Here is a 21,205-nt window from a genome sequence, read left to right on the forward strand (position 1 = left end):
GGTTTGTCCCACCTTACCTTGTGTGGCATGCTCAGAGCCCCTCCAGACCCAGTCAGCTACCCCACGTGGGCAAAACCCCTTGTTGGAGTAGGGCAGGAGGTGCCTTTGTTCAGGTTACTGAGGGTCTCTGGTGCTGAAGTCCTAGATCTGGGGGTGCCCCCCTAGGGGTCTGGGACCATGTTATGGCATTCCAAAGCCACAGCTGGACCCCACTGAAAACTGGTAGGACCAGACCCGCCCCGATGGAGAGGAAGAAATGCAGGAGAAAGGAAAGAATCTATAGGTTTAACCCCTCCTGCCTGGAAACATTGCAGGGATTGGAGGTGCCCCAAGCGCATTCCTGCCCCGTGCCCCCCCCCCCCCCCCGGGAGTGGAACCGTCTTGCCCCAGCCCAGGTGTCCTCTTCTGGGATGCCTAGCAGGTTCCCGTGTACTCTTGCTACTGCTCCTTGGGAGCAGGGGTGCTGGAGCACGCCCCTGGGAAGGGTTGTGTCAGCTGCCTAAGTGGGCACCTTGAACGTCCGTGACCCCTGTTCCTGGTGGGGGTGTGTCCCAGCCTGATGGACACTGGGTCGGAACTATTGGCAGCACTTCTGTGGAGAGCCCTAAGTCCCAAGCCCCCGGCTACCCCACCACAAGGCCCACCCCTGTGTGCCTGAGAAACAGTCTCTGGGTCGTCAGGTCCAGTGGGCCCGGAGTGGGTGATGCTCTTGAGTGTGTTTTAGGAAGAAAGTCCAGAGGAGGGGGAGGCAGCAAATCACGTGCCACATCCGCCTGACCTGGAGAGGTGCCCTGGCCCAGTTCCTCCAGCTTTGTGTTGTTGCCTTTGTCTTCTGCTTGGGAGGAGCCCCACCGCCACAGTGCTGTTAGAGGCACCACAAGAAATGCTTTGTCCAGGGCCTCCTCTGTGCTTTACTTCCATTCTCAGACCTTCACATAACTCTGTGAGATGGGCATTCTTCCTGCTTTACCAAAGAGGAAGCTGCTCAGCAAGGTCGAGTAACTTATCTAAAACCCAGTAAGTGCACCCCCAGCAAACCTCGGCTGACTCCAAAGTCAGGATGGGCTGACTTGTTCCCTCAGCAGCTGCCTCTGGCAGCCCGGGAGGCCAAGCCGAACACAACCGGGGCTCCAGCTCTCTGGGGCTAGGTCCTCAGTGCCTTGCCAAGAGGGGCCCCCCCGAGCACCGCAAGAGCGACAGGCTGGTACCGCCGGCACACGCAGCCTGCGAGCAGGCAGGTGGAGCTCTCGCTCCGCGCTGGGCTCCTCTGTGGTCTGTGCAGCCGTTTGCATTTCCTGAAACCGGATCTTGGTGTCAGAGCCACCCCCGGGCGGGTGCCTCAGCCATGGCCCTGCGCAAGGAGCTGCTTAAGTCCATCTGGTATGCTTTCACCGCGCTGGATGTGGAGAAGAGCGGCAAGGTCTCCAAGTCCCAGCTCAAGGTGAGGGGCACGCGGGGCCCTGGGGAAGCTGGCAGACACACCTCATCGGTCTCTGCCGCCTGAGCCGGGCATGAACACTGCTACTCTCCGGGCACCCTGCCATCCAGAGGCCCCGGCCTGGACGGGGGGCCAGTACTGGGCGACAGGAGGCCTGGTGGAGGCTGCTGCCTACTGTCTATAGACCAGGGGGGACATGCAGAGCGGTTGCCCAGAGCCCTGCCCCTCAGCTGTCGGGATGGTGTAGGTGGCAACATGGGGTTCGGAGGGCCACGGGCCAGGTGACGTCCCAGACTCCATGTGATGAGCACACATCTCGGAGTCAAGCTTGGGCACGCACCCCAGCCCTTCCTGCCGTTTCCTCTTGGCTTTGAAAGGAGACAGTTAGCTAGCACTTCTCGGCCACTTCCTCCTGGAGCTGAGAGACGGGTTCACAGAGCCTTGCCTAGTCCAAACCAGGCCGGCTCAGTCACCCTCGGTGGAAAAGCTCCTCTGAGCCTGCCTCCCAGACGGAACAGAGATGGGAAGGGGCAAGAACGAAAGACCCCATTATACTGCTGCCAGGCTCCTCCTTCCCCTTCCCTTCCCCCTCTGCCCCACCCAGTTAGGAGATTGTTATCTTAGGACTTCAGACCTCAGGTTGGGAGGAGGTGGAATCTGAGCCCAGGAAGGGCCCCATCAGTGATTGCGCTAGACAATTCCTGACAGGCTAGAAAGTTTCTTTCCTTCCTTCCTCCAGTCCTGGGTTAGTGCTGTGTTCTCCACCCTAGTTAGTAGGGAAGAAGCAAGACCCTTAACCAGCAATTTTTCAGCCCGTGTGCTGCAAGAGGCACACTGCTGTGCTGCAAGAGTTTTTAAAACATGCAACACCTGACTATTTAGTCAGTGGTACTGACCTCTGTCCCCTTAGCTTGTCAAGTAAAAACAAAAACAAAAAAAAACAAAAAAAAAAACAGCCAACAGTATAATAGCCGTTCGGTGTGAATGATCAAAATTATACTATATCTTTGTTGTGCCACAGAATTTTAGTAATTAGTTGATGCGTGCCCTGAGATGAAAAAGGTTGAAAACCGCTGCCCTGAACAATGAGAGCTAGGGAACGGTGGGGACAGGAGCAGAGGAGGCCTCCGCTCTCTGGGATCTGCCTTAGGGGTTCATTCATTCACTCCACAAATATTTATTGACCACCAACTATGTACCTGGCATGAGGCTAAAGCCCTAGATTCCTGGTGTCTCCCTGGGCACACCAAAATAGGGGTACAGTCTCAAGGAAACCTCCATTCTTAATGACCAAGGTAGGAGGAGCCTGGAAACCTGAGAGAGATGACTGGAACTGGATAGGTGTTAGCGCCACCCTATTCCTGAACTTGGAGATGCTGTGATTGGATGTCCCAAACCAGTCCTAGCCAATTATCCGTCCCTTTGCCAGACTTGTGAGCATCCAATAAATGACTCTTGGCTCCCCCAGGAAGGAGAGTCCACTACCGCCTTTGACAATCTGTGAGAATGTCCCTACAGGCAGGTTCTTCCTTGTATTCTGCTTCAATTCTTTTATCACTGATCATGTCATCTAGTGGGGTCTCAGTTTAGACAGGAGATTGTCCAAAATCCATCTCTGCTTGAGCCTGTGTTGGCCTCTGACTGGGTCAGTGCCTGCTCCCCGCCCCCACAGGTTGAGTGTTTGCAGGGGAGAGCCCAGGGGGAGCTTGCGTACTTGAACTGCCCGCTGTCTGTATCATGTTACAGCTCAGACTGAGCCCACTGCCAGCAGCCTCTTTGGTCACAAAAGATCAGTGGTAGATTTCTCTCTCCAGTCGACAGAGAACGGGTTCACGCTGGGAATCGGAGCGAGAGTGTCAGGCAGGTGGGTGGGTAGGGTCCATGTCATTGGAAGTGGACACTGGAATGGGAGGAAGTAGTGATCGTGTCGGGGGTGGGGACACCGGAGAGGAAAAGGAGCAATAGAGAAGTGGTCAGAAGGCGGGGAAGAAGCAGATGAGAGATACATACCAGCAGGGCCCACCTTCTCACTAAAGCTGTCCCGGTCTTGGGAGTCCTTGGTTGGAACCAAGCAGGAGAACTGCACCGGCCAGAGCCAGCTCTGCCCGTTGTGACAGCCGCCACTTCCGCCCTGATGTGTTGGTAGGAGGGCTGCCCCTGTGTGTCCTGCGTGAAGCCATGATGAGGCCAGAGGGAGGAAGAAGAGCAGCCGGTCCTCTGAGAAGGAGCCCAGGGAGTCTGGACGTTTTCTGGGAGCAGAGGTCTCGGGGGAGAGGTCAGAGGGGAGGAGAGGAGATTGATTGTTCGTGCTTTCCGCAGTCATGGCTTGTTGCTTTGATGGGTTCTCTGTCTGCATCTGCTTCTCAAGGCTGGAAACGACCCAACCATGGGCACGGCACCAGCCCCAGTCCCTGCACTTGAGCTTTTAGGGAACTCCTGACCCCCAAGGATAACCACTCCCCCACGTGCCTCCAGAGGAGACAGTGGATACATGAAGCCTCTTTAAGGTCACTGGCTGCCAACCCAGAGGTCAGAGACGACCTGGGTGGGTGGGGAGGCCAACGGCGCTTGTGAAAACTGCAGGCACCTGGACACCACCCCGGAAACTCTGAGTCAGTAGGTCTGGGTGGGCCCCAGCACTTTTCAGTTTCACCAGCTCCCCAGGTGATTCGGATGCTCGGCCGAGCCGACGGAGCACAGAGGTGGCGCACAGGGCTTTAGAGTCCTTCCTTCGGTGAGACGCTGCGGCTCTCTGAGCCTTGACGTCCCCCTCTGTGAGACGAGGATAAAGAGAGCCCCTGCCTCCGGCTGAGGACTGCCCGGCTCAGGCTGGTCCCCATCCCAGCCATTTCCCTTCCCACCCGACCCTCTTCTGGTCCACCCACCCCCACCCCAGCCCCCACCACACGCAGGCACCGGAAGCCTGGCAGTCTGAGGTCTGGTAAGCTCTGTGGGGAGAGGCCCCGAGCCCTAAGTGTGTGGAGCCTTTAATTCCTCCTTGTCCTGATACCAGACAGCTCATGGGGATCGGATCCTCTGCCCTGGGCTCCCCAGATTCCACTGACAAGAGGTACTGGTGAAGCCCAGGCCAGCGTGCGTGGCTCAGTTGGTTGGTGCACCGTCCCATAACCAAAAGGCTGCGGGTTCCATTCCCAGACAAGGCACACACCTAGGTTTTGGGTTCTGTCCCTGGTCCAGGCGCAAATGTATGGGAGGCAACTAGTCGCTGTTTCTCTCTCCCTTTCTTCCTTCCTCTCTCTCTAAAGAAATGGGGGAAAATGTCCTCAGGTGAGGATTTTAAAAGAAAAAGGTACAGGTGAGGAAGGCAGGTCTTAGAGGACTGTGTGGGCAAATAAACCGGGGAGAAAAGTAGCTCAAGTGATGCGTGCTGCTGTGTGGCAGGTTCTGTCCTGGGCGGGAGGGTTTGTGTGTAACTTCACTGAAGCCCCGTAAGCATCAGAGAAACGAAAACAGGCCCAGTGGGGTCAGCTCGCTCAGAGATTCCGTCCATGTCTGTCTGCCTCCTGTATTCGTCCTACTTCTCCTCATGGAGCATTTAAGTTCATTCAACAGAAGTATCGTGTCCGCTACGTGCCAGACCCAGTGAGTGATACAGCAGTGAAAGACAGACAGAAGCCCTCCCACCCCTCGCGGTGCTAACGCCGCAGTCTGAGAACACAGATGAGAAACGAAAGGAGTGAAAAGGTGTCATGTGATGGGAGAGGATCAATGACACGGAGGAAATAAGGCAGAAACGGGGGTTAGAGCGGATGGGGTTATAGATCCAAGTAAGGTGATCAGAGAAGCCCTCCCCGAGAAGCTGGCGTCCAAGGAAAGCGCGGAAGGAGGAGAGGGTGCGAGCCACGCCATGACCTGGGAGAAGAAAGTTCCAGCCTGAAGGAAGAGAGGTGCAAAGGCCCTGCGGCAAGAGTGTGCCTGGCTCGTTGGCTGTCAAGGGGGCTGGCGTGGCTGGAGAGAAGTGGTCGAGAGGGATAAGGTCAGAGAAGGTGCGGCAGGCCAGGGCCCACGGTGCCTGAGGCCCCTGGAGGGAGTCTTACTCTGCGGATGATGGGAAACCAACGGAGCATTTAAGTTAGACTTGAGGATCAGTCAGCAACACTCAGCTTACGGGGACACGGTACCGAGCTTGTGTCAGGGCTGAGGCTGGAGTCCGTGCTGCCCTCGGGGAACGTAGAACACCCAGCCATGCTCACACAAACAGGAAGAGCAAAAGAATGTCACTAGGAGGCAGCTTCATTCCAGGGTATATTAGCAATCGTGGCTGATGGCACCCTTTGCTTTTGTCTGTAGCTTAAAGTGTTTGTCATAAAAACGATATGTGCTCCTGCTTAAAAAAATCAGAGTGCAGAATATAATTTCTTAAGAGGTGGAACTTATTGTAAAAGTAAAACATGTTAGTAGTTAATACAATTCAAAGACAAATGTAATGTCAAAGGTGGAAGTCCCTCCCCGCCACGGGAGGGCTGGTGAGGGGCTCGCTCTTAGCAGTTTGCTGCGTCTTCCAGATTCTTTTCTCCATACAAACGTATGAGGTTGAACAATGTGCAATTGCTGCCGTTTGACTGCCGTACTAAACTAGCGGTTTATGCGGTTAACCGAATCCTTGCACACACATCCACTCCACATTTTACCCTACGGCTTACTCTTTTCACCTGTCAGCGTGTCATGCACAGCTCTCCATGTGTTCACACAAATACAGCGATAAAAACAGCTCACAGCTTTTGTTAAGCAGTGCACTGTGCACCCCCCTCCGCCAGTGCTGTGCTGAGCCCTTCCTTCTAAAAGTCCCCGTGGAGCAGGCCCTCATTGCCCTCACAGAGAAGTCAAGTTCCTTGCCCACGAGCACACGGGCAGCAGAAGTAAACTCTCCGCAACCACACCTAGGTCGACCACATGCCGTCCCTGTCCCCTCCTGAAGGAGCCTCAGGCTGTCTCCAGCTCTCCACAGCGTAAACAACGCTCCAGTGTAGCGGGGTTCGCTTGAGCACGTGGGGGTGGGACGATCGGGAATGCTGGGCCCGTGTTCATTTTCAAATATAATAGATACTTGCCCTCCGAAAAGGCGACAAATTCACACCTCACCAGTGGGGCATTCAAGTCTCCTTTTCTCCACAGCCTCCTTAGGACTTGATATTACCAGTCTTTGGCATCTGTGTCAATTTGTTAGGTAAAAAGTCACGCTTTCGATATGGAAAGGGAACCAACATTTGCTCCACGCAGACCTGAGTCTGGCAGTCCATCCTCGCAGCCCCTCTGCATGGCAGGTAGTAAGTATCCCATGTTATTGACAACAAAACTGAGGCTCGAGATGAAGGAGTTTGTCCAGGGCCCCACAGCTAGAAAGTGACAGTCCCTGGTCTTCCGTTCCCGGCCACTGGAGTATGGCACTTCCTAACCAGGTGCTTTGAGGCTTGAAGGAAGATAAGGACATGCGTAATTTGAAAAGAGGCCAGGAGGCTACGGGCGGAAATATGTAAAACTCTTAGAATAACGCTGGTCACTTCAGAAGTGGATATTCCTCTCGTGTTCGTCACCTTGGAGTGTAGGTGGCGTTGAGCCAGCGGCACCTCTTAGAGTGGGGACTGGTATCCTATGATCACAGATATAGTAGGTCTTTTCTGGACACAAATGACAGGAACCTAACTCAAAATAACCAGAGGGAGATGGTTTTTATTGGGTCACATAACCCAAACTCTAAGCAAAGCGTTGGCTTTGGGCATGGCTAGATCCAGGTTCTCAACTGATGGCTCTCTTTATCCCTTTTTATTTTTAAAGAGTTTATTTGTTTATTTATTTATTTCCAGAGAGAGGGGAAAGGAGGGAGAAAGAGAGGGAAACAGTGATCAGTAGCCTCTCTCATGCCCCCAACTGGGGACCCGGCCTGCAACCCCGCCATGTGTCCTGACTGGGAATCCAACCTTTCGGTCTGCAGGTTGGCGCTCAATCCACTGGGCCACTCCAGCCAGGGCTGATGACTCTCTTTATCCCTTGACACCTCTTTTTTCCACTGATGACCTTATTTTTAAGCAGGCACTTCCTACACAGGAACAAAGGTGTCAGATGTATGTATCTTCCAACAACTTACCAATTCCATGGAGAGTTTACCTGTTTTTCACCAGAGGAAGCAAAAATCCTAGGGCTAACTCTCACTGGCCCAGATTTGATCATGTGCTCTTCCTTGAACCAATCACTATCACTTTTTTTATCCTCACCCAAGGATATTCTTAGTGATTTTACAGAGAGGGGAGAGAGAGAAACATCGATCAGTTGCTTCTCACACTCACCCAGACCAGGGACCAAACCCACAACCCAGGCATGTGCCCTGACCCGGAATCAAACCCGTGACCTTTAGTTTCACAGCTCGATGCTCCAACCAACTGAGCCACGCTGGCCAGGGCCCCATCACTGGGACCTTGACGTGTCCACCCTTGGCGACAGGTGCAAATGTTCCATATCACAGATACTGAGAGCAGGGGAGAAGTACTTCGCAAAGGGAAATCAAGCCTCTATTACCAAAATAAGGGAGAGGGAGCAGAGTTCATGAGGAAGAAACTTCAGCCGTCCTCTAGAACGAGAGAAGGCAGAACCAAAGATTGCATAAGAGAGAATTGAAAGAGTGTGGGAAAGAGGGCTGGGTGGGGATTAGGGATGGCTGCCCAGAGGGAAGTTACGGAAAAGAAAAACGCCGCTGCTCTGCTGGGCCCCGTGACACCCCACTTTGCCACGTTGAACCCGAGGCCCAGGAGAACATTGGGGAGAAGCCTGGATTCTTTCTCCCCCTTCCCTCACGAAAAAGAATAAAGAAACGAACGCTCGGCTCGCATACCATCTCTAGATGTTGCCGGCTCCTGCCTCAGAGAAGCTGACTCCAAGATTAACTGATGGTGGTGGAACCAGCCGTGAAATGCAGCACTTGTTGACTGCCTTTGGTGTGCAGAAGAGAACCTAGGTGGTGTGGGACGTAAGGACGAACGGAGACCTCGTTCCAGAGATCGGAGTCTACTAGGGAAAGAGACCCATGACCAGTATTTTAGAGGGAGGCCGCCTTCAGAGCCAGAATCATCTAGTTCCAACCTGAGTCCTGCCTTTGATTCCTCTCGACCTCTCCAAGTCCCAGTATCTTTACCTGAAAAACAGGGATGCTAATGTCTGGGTACCACAGTTGTGGAGATTAGACATGGGGTAGAGAAAGCGCCCCACACAGTGGCTGGCACAATAGTGACTAACCACCATGCTGTCGGTGATGATACAATTACCCCAAGACGATTCTCTTCCCCTGATTTCCCCATTCATGCTTCAGCCTCTTCGTTCTAGTATCAAGGGTCTGTTTACCAGCCCGTGTTTCTCCTCCACACCGTCGTGGCCACCACCCTTTCTGGGCCTTGCCCTCCACATCCCACAGACCATTTTCATGAAGCTTCCTCTGAGCCTCTCCAGCTCCCTTCCACCTTTAGAGGGGCAGTCGTGGAATCGCACAGGGCCTCACCCCAGCAGCCGTACCTGGATGCTAGGCACACTGCAGCCTGAACGCTGAATCTTTGATGGAAATGGGCCGACTGGGGGCTCTGCCCTGGGATGCCAGGCTGTCTCCCTGCAGACAGCCCTGCATCATACGAAGTACTTGGGCTCTGGTATCTGCGGAGCTGTATTTGAATCCAAGCTCTTGCTCACAGCGGGTCCTCGGGCAAGCTCCTGAATCCCTCAAGCCTCGGTGTCCTTTTCTGCAGAAAGAGGACGGATCCCCCAACCCAGTGAGGTGGCTGAGAGCCTGGCTGCCTGAGGCTGATCCCGGCTCTGCCGGCTCTCTGACAGTGGGTGAGCCACTTAGTGTCTCATGGCCTAGGGGTATTTTTCATCTCTAAAGTGGGGGGATGTTAACAGTTGTGATGAGAGTTAAGTGAATTACATGTAAAGTGCTTAGCTCAGTCTTTGGTGCCTAGTAAGTGTATAAGTTTAATTTTTTTATTGAGGTGTAACTGACATTTCACATATTCGTTTCAGGTGTACATAATAATGATTCAGTATTTGTACATACGGTAGACCCTTGAACCTGGGTTTAAACTTCGTGGGTCCACTTATATGCCTGTATTTTTCAATAAATGTACATTCAGTCCTCCCTATCCATGGGTTTTACATCTGCAGATTCAACCAACCGTGGACCAAAACCAGCAAAGCATCGTCCTGTACGCCAAAGGGTTGCAGGATTGGTCCCCAGTCGGGGCATATGCAGGAGGTAGCCGATCAATGCTTCTCTTCTGTCTATCTCTCTCCCCCCGCTTGTCTCTCTGTCTAAAATCAGTGGGTGTGTCCTCAGGTGAGGATTTAAAAAAAAAAACCTAGTATTTTCAATTGGTGGTTGGGGTTCTGCAGAGAGCCAACTGTATGCATTGTCCTACCCAATTTTATATAAGGGGACTTTAGCATCTGTGGATTTTGTTATCCACGGGAGTCCTGGAACCAATCCCCCATGGTTACCTAGGGACAACTATAGTTAAGTTTTTCTGGAGTCAAAAGTTATACCTGGATTTTCAACTTTGCATGGAGGTGGTGTTGGCACTTCTAATGCCACATTGTTCAAGGGTTGACTGTTTTGCAATGGTAAGCCTCGTAAAAATCTGTCACCATACATAGTTACAAAAAAAGTTTTTTTCTTGTGATGAGAACTTTTATGATTTACTCCCTGGAAAAAAATGCAGACACTTGGCCGGAAGGCCACGCATCTGGGGTTTTGTTAAAACGCTGGAAGCCGTGGTAGTTACTCTCCTCAACACCAGCATCCTTCCTGATGGAGAAATGGACTCTCAGCAACTTTAAAAAATGCAATACAGTGCTATTAACTATGATCATCATTCTGTGGATTGTATCCTCATGACTATATTTTATAACCGGAAGTTTGTAACTTCTACCCCCGTCACCCACTTTCCCCACTCCCACCCCTACCTCTGGCAACTACCCATCTTTTCTCTGAATCTATGAGGGTTTTTGTTGTGTTTTGTTTAGATTCCACATACAAGAGCACTATACATATTTGTCTCCCTGTCTGACTTATTTCACGTAGCATAATGCCTTCAAGTTTCATTCATGTTGTTGCAAATGACCAGATCATTCTTTTTGATGGCTGAATAATATTCCATTTAATCTGTTTTGGTTATGACTAAATGATGTGTGCAGAGGACTTAGCCAGGATGGGGCTGGGGGCAAATAGGTGGGAGCTGTCCGGTGGCCCAGTTTTGGTTGGGGTACAGGACGGCGAACTGCCACTCTGTCTCAGGTGCTGTCCCATAACCTGTACACTGTCCTACACATCCCCCACGACCCCGTGGCTCTGGAGGAACACTTCCGAGATGATGACGATGGTCCTGTTTCCAGCCAGGGATACATGCCCTACCTCAACAAGTACATCCTGGACAAGGTGAGCTCCAGCACGGGAGAGGCACCTCTAACCTCTCCCCATGTCCCAGCCGGCAGCCTAATACATTTCCTCCCCCTATAAACTCCTATTTCTATGCCCTCTGTGCTTGTGGTTTCCCATTTCCACCCTTCACTTTCCAGGCACGTGCTCCCACTCACACACCTTTAGTCTCCTCATCTCTCTCCCTAGCATCTACCCTTCCATAACTTCCCACCCCATCCCTGCCTAGGCCCACCCCCAGCTTCCAGCTGCAACCTGTACAAAGAGCTCTCCAATTTCCCCCAGTGCTACCCCCTGCTCCTCCCAGCCGTACTGTCTTCTCAGGTTCTTCTCCACCATCCGTTCTGCCCTGGGCCTCCCCTTCTTTCTCCTCTGGGATACGGGGCTGGAGTGTCTCTGTTGGCAGGGAACCTGGGTGGGTGTGGATGTGTGTGTTGGGGGTTGAGGGAGCAGGGTGGTTGGAACCAGCTAGTTACCTGGTAATCAGCTCGGGGATTCCTCAAGTTAGCACCCAGATTTGGCTGCGTGGGGAACAGGAGAAGAGATGTCCCAAGAAACCAGCTGGAGCCTAGTGTAGGGGTGGGGCCAGGATGGGGCAGCCTTCTTGGCTGACTTGCAGGCCTGGTGGCAGGTGGAGGAGGGGGCTTTTGTTAAGGAGCACTTTGATGAGCTGTGCTGGACCCTGACGGCCAAGAAGAACTACCGGGTGGATAGCAACGGCAACAGCATGCTGTCCAACCAGGATGCCTTCCGCCTCTGGTGCCTCTTCAACTTCCTGTCTGAGGACAAGTACCCCCTGATCATGGTTCCTGATGAGGTGAGGGTGACAGCCGCCCCAGGGACTGAATCACTCGGGGCCAGGCCTCAGCAAAACCATGAAGGAAGCCAAATCGCCTTTGCACTTCCCCACACCCCCTTTCTCCTCTGTCTTCCCATGCTGATACCTGTCCACACCCGGCTATCTCCAGGTGCCCAGAATCGCCCACACCAGGACACCTGTGCCTTCTCCCAGGAGAACCAAAACTACACTTCCTTCAGGGTTTTGCTGGCCCTCACAGTAGGAAAACGACCTACCAATTCTATTTACACAAAAGTGTAAATGCCTGACACCTGACTGGGCATTTAAGAACAAGAACATTTAAGATCTAATGGCAGGACTTTAGGTGCTGTGGCAATCGGAGAAGGGGCTCTATGCGGGGGAGGGAGACTTTTAGGGACCGTCTCTCCAATTCCTCCTGGCGGACAACTGAGTCTGGTCCTGGTTCCAGATTTTCTCTTCCTGTCCTCTACAACATTGGGGAGAGCCAGGGCAGACTCAGCTCAGGACCCCCGAAAGGTAACCTAGGAGTGGAGGCCTGGAATCCCACCCTTCCCTCCTCAGCTCATCCGTGGAGCCAGGGCAGGTGCCCCCTTTTCCAGTCAACATGCACCCTCCCTCCGTTCTCCATCCTCCTCCCATCTGTTCAGCCTTCTCCCCACCCTTTTGCCCTCTTGGCTGTGAAGACGACAGGGTGAATTTAGGTCTTTAGATGAGGGCATACAGGGGAGGGCTTCTGTGTTTGCGAGGAGAACTGGCACGTCGAACTGCACTCAGATTTGTGTCCTTGCTTCTGTCTGGGGGAGGAATGAGAGGGCCCACCTGAGTCCTGACTGGCGCGCCCCACCCCTCTCCCAGCCGAGACCCCGTGAAAGGCCTGGGGAGGGTTTCCCAAGAAGCGGCCAGGGCAGGAGAGGGACACGTGTCCATCCACCCAGTCCCACCCCTGCCAGTCAGGGCAAGGTGGCCTCTCGGAAGGCTGCTGGCTGCTGTGATCAGCATGCATGCGAACCAGCTGCAGCAGGATGTACCCCAACCACCACTTCCTGTGCCTCCGTAACAGGTTTCCTGTCCCTGCCCTGCTGAGCCCCACCCCCAGTCCCCTTGCCCTCCCGCAAGGGAGGGTCCCCAGGGTTGGGGCTTGCAATGGGACTCAAATGGGACTCGGGAGACCTGCATCAAGTTCTGGCTGCCAGCGACTCGCTGTGTGGTTTAGAACAAGTCACTTCCCCCTTCGGGCCTCAGTTTTGTCATCTGCTAAGTGAGGGCGTTGGGTGAGAGGGCCCTTGAACACCCTCTGATAGATTTTTTTGTGTGATTTTCCGCCTCTGCCTGGCCCCCAGCCCATGGCTTCCACCTTCACCTGACCTTAATTTAGACAGGAAGGAGTGGGATTGGAGGTTGGGGAAAGGGAGAGGATACCCGAATTGGGGTTGGAGCTCCAGGATCCCCTCCCAGATCTACCGTGGTGCCTCCACCAGTTTAGTCTTCTGCCCCTACCTCCAACCCCTGTTCCTGGTCACCTTTGCCCTTGCCCGGGAGCCAGACAGGAGCGCCCCCTAGTGTTAGTGTGGCAACACTGCCCGCTGCAGTCACCAGGCCTGCCTTCTCCTCCTTCAGGTGGAGTACCTGCTAAAGAAGGTACTCAGCAGCATGAGCTTGGAGGTGAGCTTGGCGGAGCTGGAGGAGCTGTTAGCACAGGAAGCCCAGGCAGCCCAGACCACGGGAGGGCTCAGCGTCTGGCAGTTCCTGGAGCTCTTCAACTCTGGCCGCTGTCTGCGAGGTGTGGGGCGGGACACCCTCAGCATGGCCATCCATGAGGTCTACCAGGAGCTCATCCAAGATGTCCTGAAGCAGGTCGGGCCAAGTTGGGAACTAGGGGAGGACCCCCAGGGAGGAGTGAGGGAGGACTGCGCAGCCTCTGACTTTGCTCTGGCTGGCAGGGCTACCTGTGGAAGCGAGGACACCTGAGGAGGAACTGGGCAGAACGCTGGTTCCAGCTGCAGCCCAGCTGCCTCTGCTACTTTGGGAGCGAAGAGTGCACAGAGAAAAGGGGCACCATCCCACTGGACGCACAGTGCTGTGTGGAGGTGAGGGGACAGGGGAAGGGTGGAGCACGCCTCAGGGCCCGGAAGGTCCTCGGTGTGGTGTGGGGGCAGGAGGGTCAGGAGGGGGCAAATCAAGAATAGCCAGTGACAAGTTCCTGCTTCGATGAGGTAAAGCAAATTGGTACCTGAAGGCCATTCTCATCCAAGTCAGGGGGTTTGTTTTGTTTTGTTTTCTTTTTAAACCAAACTGCAAATTAAATACTGCAGTCATGGTGAATAATGTGGACCTGGTGAAAGATTTCAGAGGAGACAGCTTTCGTCTCACACCACACAGCAAGACTTTCTCAAAATCCTCTTCACTGGCCTTTCTCCTTCACCCACATGCCGTTCCCTGTGGCCACTCTGCACCTGCCTGTTCTTTCTCCACACTCCCCTCCTTTCCTCCTTCTCCTCCCTTGGCTCTGCCCATTATTATTTTAGAGGCTTACAATAACCATTTTTTAAATTGTAGTAAAAATATATGTCTAACGTGGAATTTGCCCCTTTAACCATTTTAAGTGTGCACTTCAGTAGCATTAAATATGTTCACGATGGTGTGTGACCATCACCACTACCTATTTCCAAAACGTGTTCATCGTTCCAACCCGGGAGGCAATAACGCATCCCCATCCCAGCCCCTACTTTCTGTCTCCATGAATTTGAGTATTGTAGGTACCTCATGTAAGTGGGATAGTGCGCTATTTGGTTTTTGTGTCTGGTTTATTTCTCTCAGCATAATGTTTCCGAAGTCCCTGTGTGTTGCAGCATGGATCGGGACTTCATCCCTTTTCGTGGCTGAATAATATTCCGTTCTAGATATATGACATTTTGCTTATTTATTCATTTGTTGATAGATATGGATTGTTGCCATGTGTTTGCTGTTGTGAATAATGCTGTCATGAATATCCACGTACAAATTTCTGGGTGGACACGTGTTCTCATTTCTCTGGGTACATACCCATGAGCAGAATTGCTGCATCCAATGATTACTCTGTTTAACTTCTAGAGGGACAGCCAAACTGTTTTCCATAGTGGCTGCACCTTCTTACATTCTTACCAGCAATGTACGAGGGTTCCAGTTTCTCCATATCCGCCTCAACCCTTGTTAATTTCCATTTTTAAAAATATTTTATTTATTTTCAGAGAAAGGGGAAGGGAGGGAGAAAGAGAGGAACAGAAACATCGATGTGTGAAAGAAACATCAGTTGGTTGCCTCTCGCTTGCTGCCAAAGAGGAGCCTGGCCCACAACCCGGGCATGTGCCGTGACAGGGAATTGAACCAGTGACCTCTTGGTTCGCAGGCCCAGTGTTCAGTCCACCGAGCCACACCAGCCAGGGCACATTTTAAAAAATTATAGCCACCCTAGGCTCTGTCCATTTTTTTTTTTCAAATGAGGAAACTGTGGTGTCTCTGTGGAACGAACACAGATCTAGGCAGAAAACCCAGCTCGAACGCTAATAGGCGGTGAGAGTTGGGCAAGATCCTGGACTTCTTAGAACCTCAGTATCTTTCTCTGTACAGTGGAGATAATGATGCCGGCCTGCCAGCCTGGCTGCCCGGCAAGACTGTCTGGGAGGAGTGAATAAAATGAATGCATATAAAACACTAGCACAGGCCCTAGAATCCAAGAAGCTCAAAAGGTGGCAGCTATTGTTTCCCACTAGAATGTAACTCAGGGAAGGCAGGGATCTGGTCTGTTAGGCACGCCTCACTATCCCAAACGCCTGGAACGATGAGCGGCACTCAGTAGACACTCCAAAATATCTGTGACAGTGAGTGGTCTGGATAGCAAGGACCCTGTGACCGGAGGTGTTCAAGCATGATCTGATCTGCATAAACACTGAGCCTCGACCACAGGCTAGGCCCCTCGTTAAGATATTAACATGAAAACTGCCCACCCCACCTTCAAAGAGCAAAGGCTACAAGAGTTGTGGGGACACAAACACCCCCATAACTAACCTCCAAGCTGGCCACATGGGCCCCTTGGCAGACGGTGGGAGGGGTGCCCAGGGAAAATGGTCAGCCAGGAGGGGTAGGGGCAGGAGCTGGAGCACCCTGGGGCAGGGTGGGTGCGCCCTGACCCAGTGAAGCAAGCCAGTCTATTTGGGATCACCTGCCCTGTCCCAGGTGCTGCCGGACCGCGAGGGAAAGCGCTGCATGTTCTGTGTGAAGACGGCCTCCCGCACGTACGAGATGAGCGCCTCGGACACGCGCCAGCGCCAGGAGTGGACGGCTGGTGAGTTGCTCATGGGGTGGTCTTGGTGTAGCTGGGCCTCGCTCGCCTCATCACTGTAAAGCAGGTGATGACACACTGCCCAGTGGGAGGCTGGAGCCGAGTGGAATGTCTCCCAAGGCCCCTTTCCAGCGGTGGGCCACCTTGAGCCACCCTGCCCCGGGCTGGCCCTCTGCTGACCCCCTCCCGCTCCCTCCTCAGCCATCCAGATGGCGATCAGGCTGCAGGCTGAGGGGAAGACGTCGTTGCACAAGGACCTGAAGCAGAAGCGGCGCGAGCAGCGGGAGCAGCGGGAGAGGCGCCGGGCAGCCAAGGAGGAGGAGCTGCTGCGGTTGCAGCAGTTGCAGGAGGAGAAGGAGCGGAAGCTGCAGGAGCTGGAGCTGCTGCAGGAGGCGCAGCGGCAGGCCGAGCGCCTGCTGCAGGAGGAGGAGGAGCGGCGCCGCAGCCAGCACCGCGAGCTGCAGCTAGCGCTGGAAGGCCAATTGCGAGAGGCGGAGCAGGTAGGGCCGGTCCAGAGCTGAGGCACAGCTAGGCCAGCGAGCTAGGGACGGGGCGGGGCCTGAGGCGAGGGCGGAGCCCGTGAGCAGCGGGATGGCGGCGGGCTTGGAATGAGGGACTGTTGGGACAGAGACCATAGGCTTGGAGCCTGTGCCTGTGGATAGCGAAGGATGGAGGGTTCAGGAAACTAGCAGAGGGATAGATCAACGGAAGAAATGGTATGGGGCGGGGCCCAAGCCAAAGGATTGGGTGGGGCCTGAGCTGAGTGCTAGGTGATGATTGGGGCCTGGTTGGGGGCGGGGCTTGGATTGAGGAGTCGCTAATGATGATGTCATTACGGATGAATTTGGATCAAGGTTGGAATAGATTGGACTAGACTCGATCTGAGTTTACAGTGAAACCACTTTGGGGAATGCAGAATGGGAGGAAGGTGGGACGGAAGTGGAGGCGGACTAAGCGTGTAGAGGCAATAAGGTTTAGAACTTAAGAGAACTGGAGTCACCCCTGCCTCGTGTGGCTCAGTGGATTGAGTGCCCGCCTGCAAATCAAAGGATCGCTGGTCAGATTCCCAGTCAGGGCACGTGCCTGGGTTGCAGACCACATCCCGAGTGGGGGGCGCGTGAGAGGCAACCACACACTGATGTTTCCCTCTCTTTCTTCTTCCCTTCCCCTCTCTAAAAATAAATAAATAAATAAATCTTTTTTAAGAAGAGAGAGAACTGGAGTCAGACAGTGGATTCGTTCCTAGCTCTGCCTCTTAGGAGCCCTGAGAGCTGAGGCAAGGTAGCCTCTGTGTACCTCGATTACTTATCAAGTGACGTGTTGATGCTAGTAGAACTTTGCTCACAGAGGTTTGGTGAGGATCAAATGAGGAAACAGTCGTTATAACAATTATTACAATTATAGTCTCTCCCTTCTTAGCACTAGCCTTAATTATAATTATAACACATTATATTATAATACATAATAATTATTATTAAGGCTGGTTCTAGGACGGGGATGACTTGAGCCCCTGTCCGCCCTGCAGCATTTGCTCACTGAGCATTATCTCACCTAGGCAGGTTCTCAACGATCAGATTCGGAAACCCTGACATAAAGGAACTCTTCAGACTCTCACCTGGAGATAACTAGTTGGGCTGGCCTAGCAGGACCCTGGGGAAAGGACAGCATACCTGTCACCTCCCTCTCCTATGCCCCCATTGACCTGGCTTTGCATCCCTGGGCAGGCCCGGGCCTCCATGCAGGCTGAGATGGAGCTGAAGGAGGAAGAGGCTGCCCGGCAGCGGCAGCGCATCGAGGAGTTGGAGGAGATGCAACAGAGGCTTCAGGAGGCTCTGCAACTGGAGGTGAAAGCTCGGCGGGACGAGGAGGCTGTGCGTCTAGCTCAGACGAGGTAGGACTGAGGGACCCCTCCCTTCCTGACTCCCACACCGTCCCACTTGCTGAGCACCTGCCAGGTGCCTTGGCTCTGGAGACGACACAGTGCACGCCCGGCAGACTGCTGGAGGAGGAGGAAGAGAAGCTGAAGCAGCTGCTGCAGCTGAAGGAGGAGCAGGAGCGCTACATCGAGCGGGCGCAGCAGGAGAAGCAAGAGCTGCAGCAGGAGATGGCACAGCAGAGCCGCTCCCTGCAGCAGGCTCAGCAGCAGCTGGAGGAGGTGCGGCAGAACCGGCAGAGGGCCGACGAGGACGTGGAGGTGAGACCTGGGGTGGGGCTGGGTGGAAGCGGGCCTTTTCTCAAACCCTGGCTCTATCCTCCTCTGGCTGTGTGACCTCAGGTGAATTGCCTGACCTCTCTGAGTTCAAGTCCCTCAGAGAAGAGGGACAGGTAATAGCATTGTTATGAAGATTAAATGAAATAATATGAGGTATTTAGTATGTTGTGAGGGCTGAAGAAACATGAGCTGCTGTTTTTATGATTATTATTAATGAGAACAAAAATTTTCCTTCTATTCTTCCAAGACCATAATTTGCTAGCCCTGTATTTTGCATCCACTCCTTGGAGCCCAAATCTCCATAGAAGAGGGATTTTATTTTGACGTTTTCTTTATATTAATATTGTTTATTTTATTTTGCTTTGTTGGCTTACACAGTCATTGAAAAAAAATTTAAACACAGAAATATGTAACACAGGAGAACAAAGTTCCTTTGTGACCCCGCCCCCCACTGCTTCTGGCGAGGTGAGCGTGGGAGCAGAGGGTTCTGCGTTAGCTCCTGGAGGGGCAGTGAGTGTGGTGCGGTGGTGTGGAGGTCAGCATGTGCCACCGGACAAGTCACAACCTTTTTCATCCTTGTCTGTTGTTAACTTCTGCTCTTGAGGTTAAATAAGATAATAAATATACTTAGCACCTCTTGGCTGCTTGATAAATGAAAACTATAATTACCATTATATTTGACCCTTTACCGGGAGACTATGGGTCCCCTGAAATTGGGGACTCTGTACATATATGTAACTCTGTGAATATACATGAGTTTTTCTGAGGAGAAGATCAGTAGCCTTTGTTACATGCCAAGGGGCCTGTGCACCTCAAAAGATCAAGGCACCCTGTCTTGGGTAGTGGCTCTGACCCACTCTCCACTGGCTCTGCCCTACAGGCCGCCCAGCAGAAGTTGCGCCAGGCCAGCACCAATGTGAAACACTGGAACGTCCAGATGAACAGACTCATGCATCCCATTGAGCCTGGAGGTGAGAGGGGGGTAGACCCTGGAACCATGCCAGAGTGAGGAGGGAGAAGAGAGGGCAGAAGGGGTACCCCCAGATCTACAGGAGGTCCTCCTCTCATCCCAGGGCTGAGCAGGGCCCGTCAGCCTCTCCTCTTTTCATGCACCTTTCTCCTAACTCATGCCCGCCTGTTCTCTGCCAGACAAGCGTCCCACCACCAGCAGCTCCTTCACAGGCTTCCAGCCTCCTCCACTTGCCCGCCGTGACTCCTCCCTAAAGCGCCTGACCCGCTGGGGATCCCGGAGCAACAGGACCCCGTCACCCAGCACCAGTGAACAGCAGAAGTCCATCAATGGCGGGGATGAGGCTCCCATCTCAGCTTCCACCCCTCGGGAAGATAAAGTGGACCCAGAACCAGAAAATTAGCCTCTGCTAGCCCCTAACCCCCAAATTCATGCCCACCAGGACCTGGCCACAGCTGGCCTGTGGGTGACACTGGCCCCTGCAAAAAAGGGAGCTGAGGACCTGGTGTCAGGGGCCAAGGCCTTCCAACCATGAAACAGTCCAGAATGGAACCTAGTTTATTTTTTGCATCAGCCCCAGGCCCTAGACCACTGAAGCTGTCTGGGATGCTGATCCTTAAGAACTTGATCCTGTGCCATAACCCCAAGGATCCGCTGCCCTGGGCTGGAGAGGAGGAAACAAGCAAGCCAGGGGCCATCTGCCCCAGACTGCCACCCAGCTGTGGAGGCACATTTCCAAATAAAAACTCCTCTTGGAGTGAATTATTAATCAGGTCTGCTGTCCATTTCTCTTGCCATTTCTTCTCTTCCTCCCTCAAATACAGTTACAGTTCCAAGAAAGAGTAAGGTGGTCCTGGCTGGTGTGGCTCAGTGGATTGAGTGCTGGCCTACGAACCACAGGGTCACTGGTTCAATTCCCAGTCAGGGCACATGCTTGTTTGGGGTCCAGATCCCCATTAGAGGGTATGTGAGAGGCAGTCACACATTGATGTTTCTCTCCCTCTCTTTCTCTCTCCCATCCCCTCTCTCTAAAAATAAATTTTAAAAATCTTTTTTAAAAAGAAAAAGATATAGTACAGTGGCTAGGAAAGTACTGTCTAGCCCTCCCACCCTCATTCCCCCCCTTTTGTTCATGTCCATGGGTCTTCCATATACGTTCTTTGGCTTCTACATTTCCTACACTATTCTTACCCTTCCCCTGTCTATTTTCTACCTACTATTTATGCTACTTATTCTCTGTACCTTTTCCCTCCTCTCTCCCCCTCCCATTCCCCTGTTGTAACCCTCCATGTGATCTCCATTTCTGTGGTTCTGTTCCTGTTCTAGTTGTTTGCTTTTGTTTTTGTTTATGTTTTAGGTGTGGTTGTTAATAACTGTGAGTTTGCTGTCATTTTACTGTTCCTATTTTTTATATTTTTTCTTAGATAAGTCCCTTTAACATTTCATATAATAAGGGCTGGGTGATGATGAACTCCTTTAACTTGACCTTATCTGAGAAGTACTTTATCTGCCCTTCCATTCTAAGTGATAGCTTTGCTGGATAGAGTAATCTTGGATGAATGTCCTTGCCTTTCATGACTTGGAATACTTCTTGCCAGCCCCTTCTTGCCTGTAAGGTCTCTTTTGAGAAATCAGCTGGAAGTCTTATGGGAACTCCTTTGTAGGCAACTGTCTCCTTTTCTCTTGCTGCTTCTAAGATTCTCTCCTTATTTTTAATTTTGGGTAATCTAATTATGATGTGCCTTGGTGTGTTCCTCCTTGGGTCCAGTTTCTTTGGGACTCTCTGAGCTTCCTGGACTTCCTGGAAGTCTATTTCCTTTGCCAGATTGGGGAAGTTCTCCTTCATTATTTGTTCAAACAAGTTTTCAATTTCTTGTTCTTCCTCTTCTCTTTCTGGCATCCCTATGATTTGGATGTTGGAATGATGTCCTGGAGGTTCCTAAGCCTCTCCTCATTTGTTTGAATTCTTGTTTCTTCATTCTTTTCTAGTTGGGTGTTTCTCCCTTCTGGTCCA

General features: G+C 52.7%; 1 protein-coding gene across 1 annotated transcript; it reads left to right on the forward strand.

Moving 5' to 3' along the window:
- Positions 1-876: 876 nt before the first annotated feature.
- On the forward strand, positions 877-19,960 carry DEF6 (DEF6 guanine nucleotide exchange factor). The gene is made up of 11 exons (XM_024557905.4): positions 877-1,441; positions 10,731-10,871; positions 11,503-11,688; positions 13,309-13,545; positions 13,632-13,778; positions 15,904-16,012; positions 16,211-16,509; positions 17,734-17,900; positions 18,005-18,203; positions 19,102-19,192; positions 19,371-19,960. The coding sequence occupies exons 1-11, from the start codon at positions 1,346-1,348 to the stop codon at positions 19,592-19,594; spliced, it is 1,896 nt and encodes a 631-aa protein (XP_024413673.2). The 5' UTR covers positions 877-1,345; the 3' UTR covers positions 19,595-19,960.
- The last annotated feature ends 1,245 nt before the right edge of the window (positions 19,961-21,205 follow it).

This window comes from Desmodus rotundus, chromosome 11 (assembly GCF_022682495.2).
Source record: "Desmodus rotundus isolate HL8 chromosome 11, HLdesRot8A.1, whole genome shotgun sequence".
NCBI lineage: Eukaryota > Metazoa > Chordata > Mammalia > Chiroptera > Phyllostomidae > Desmodus > Desmodus rotundus.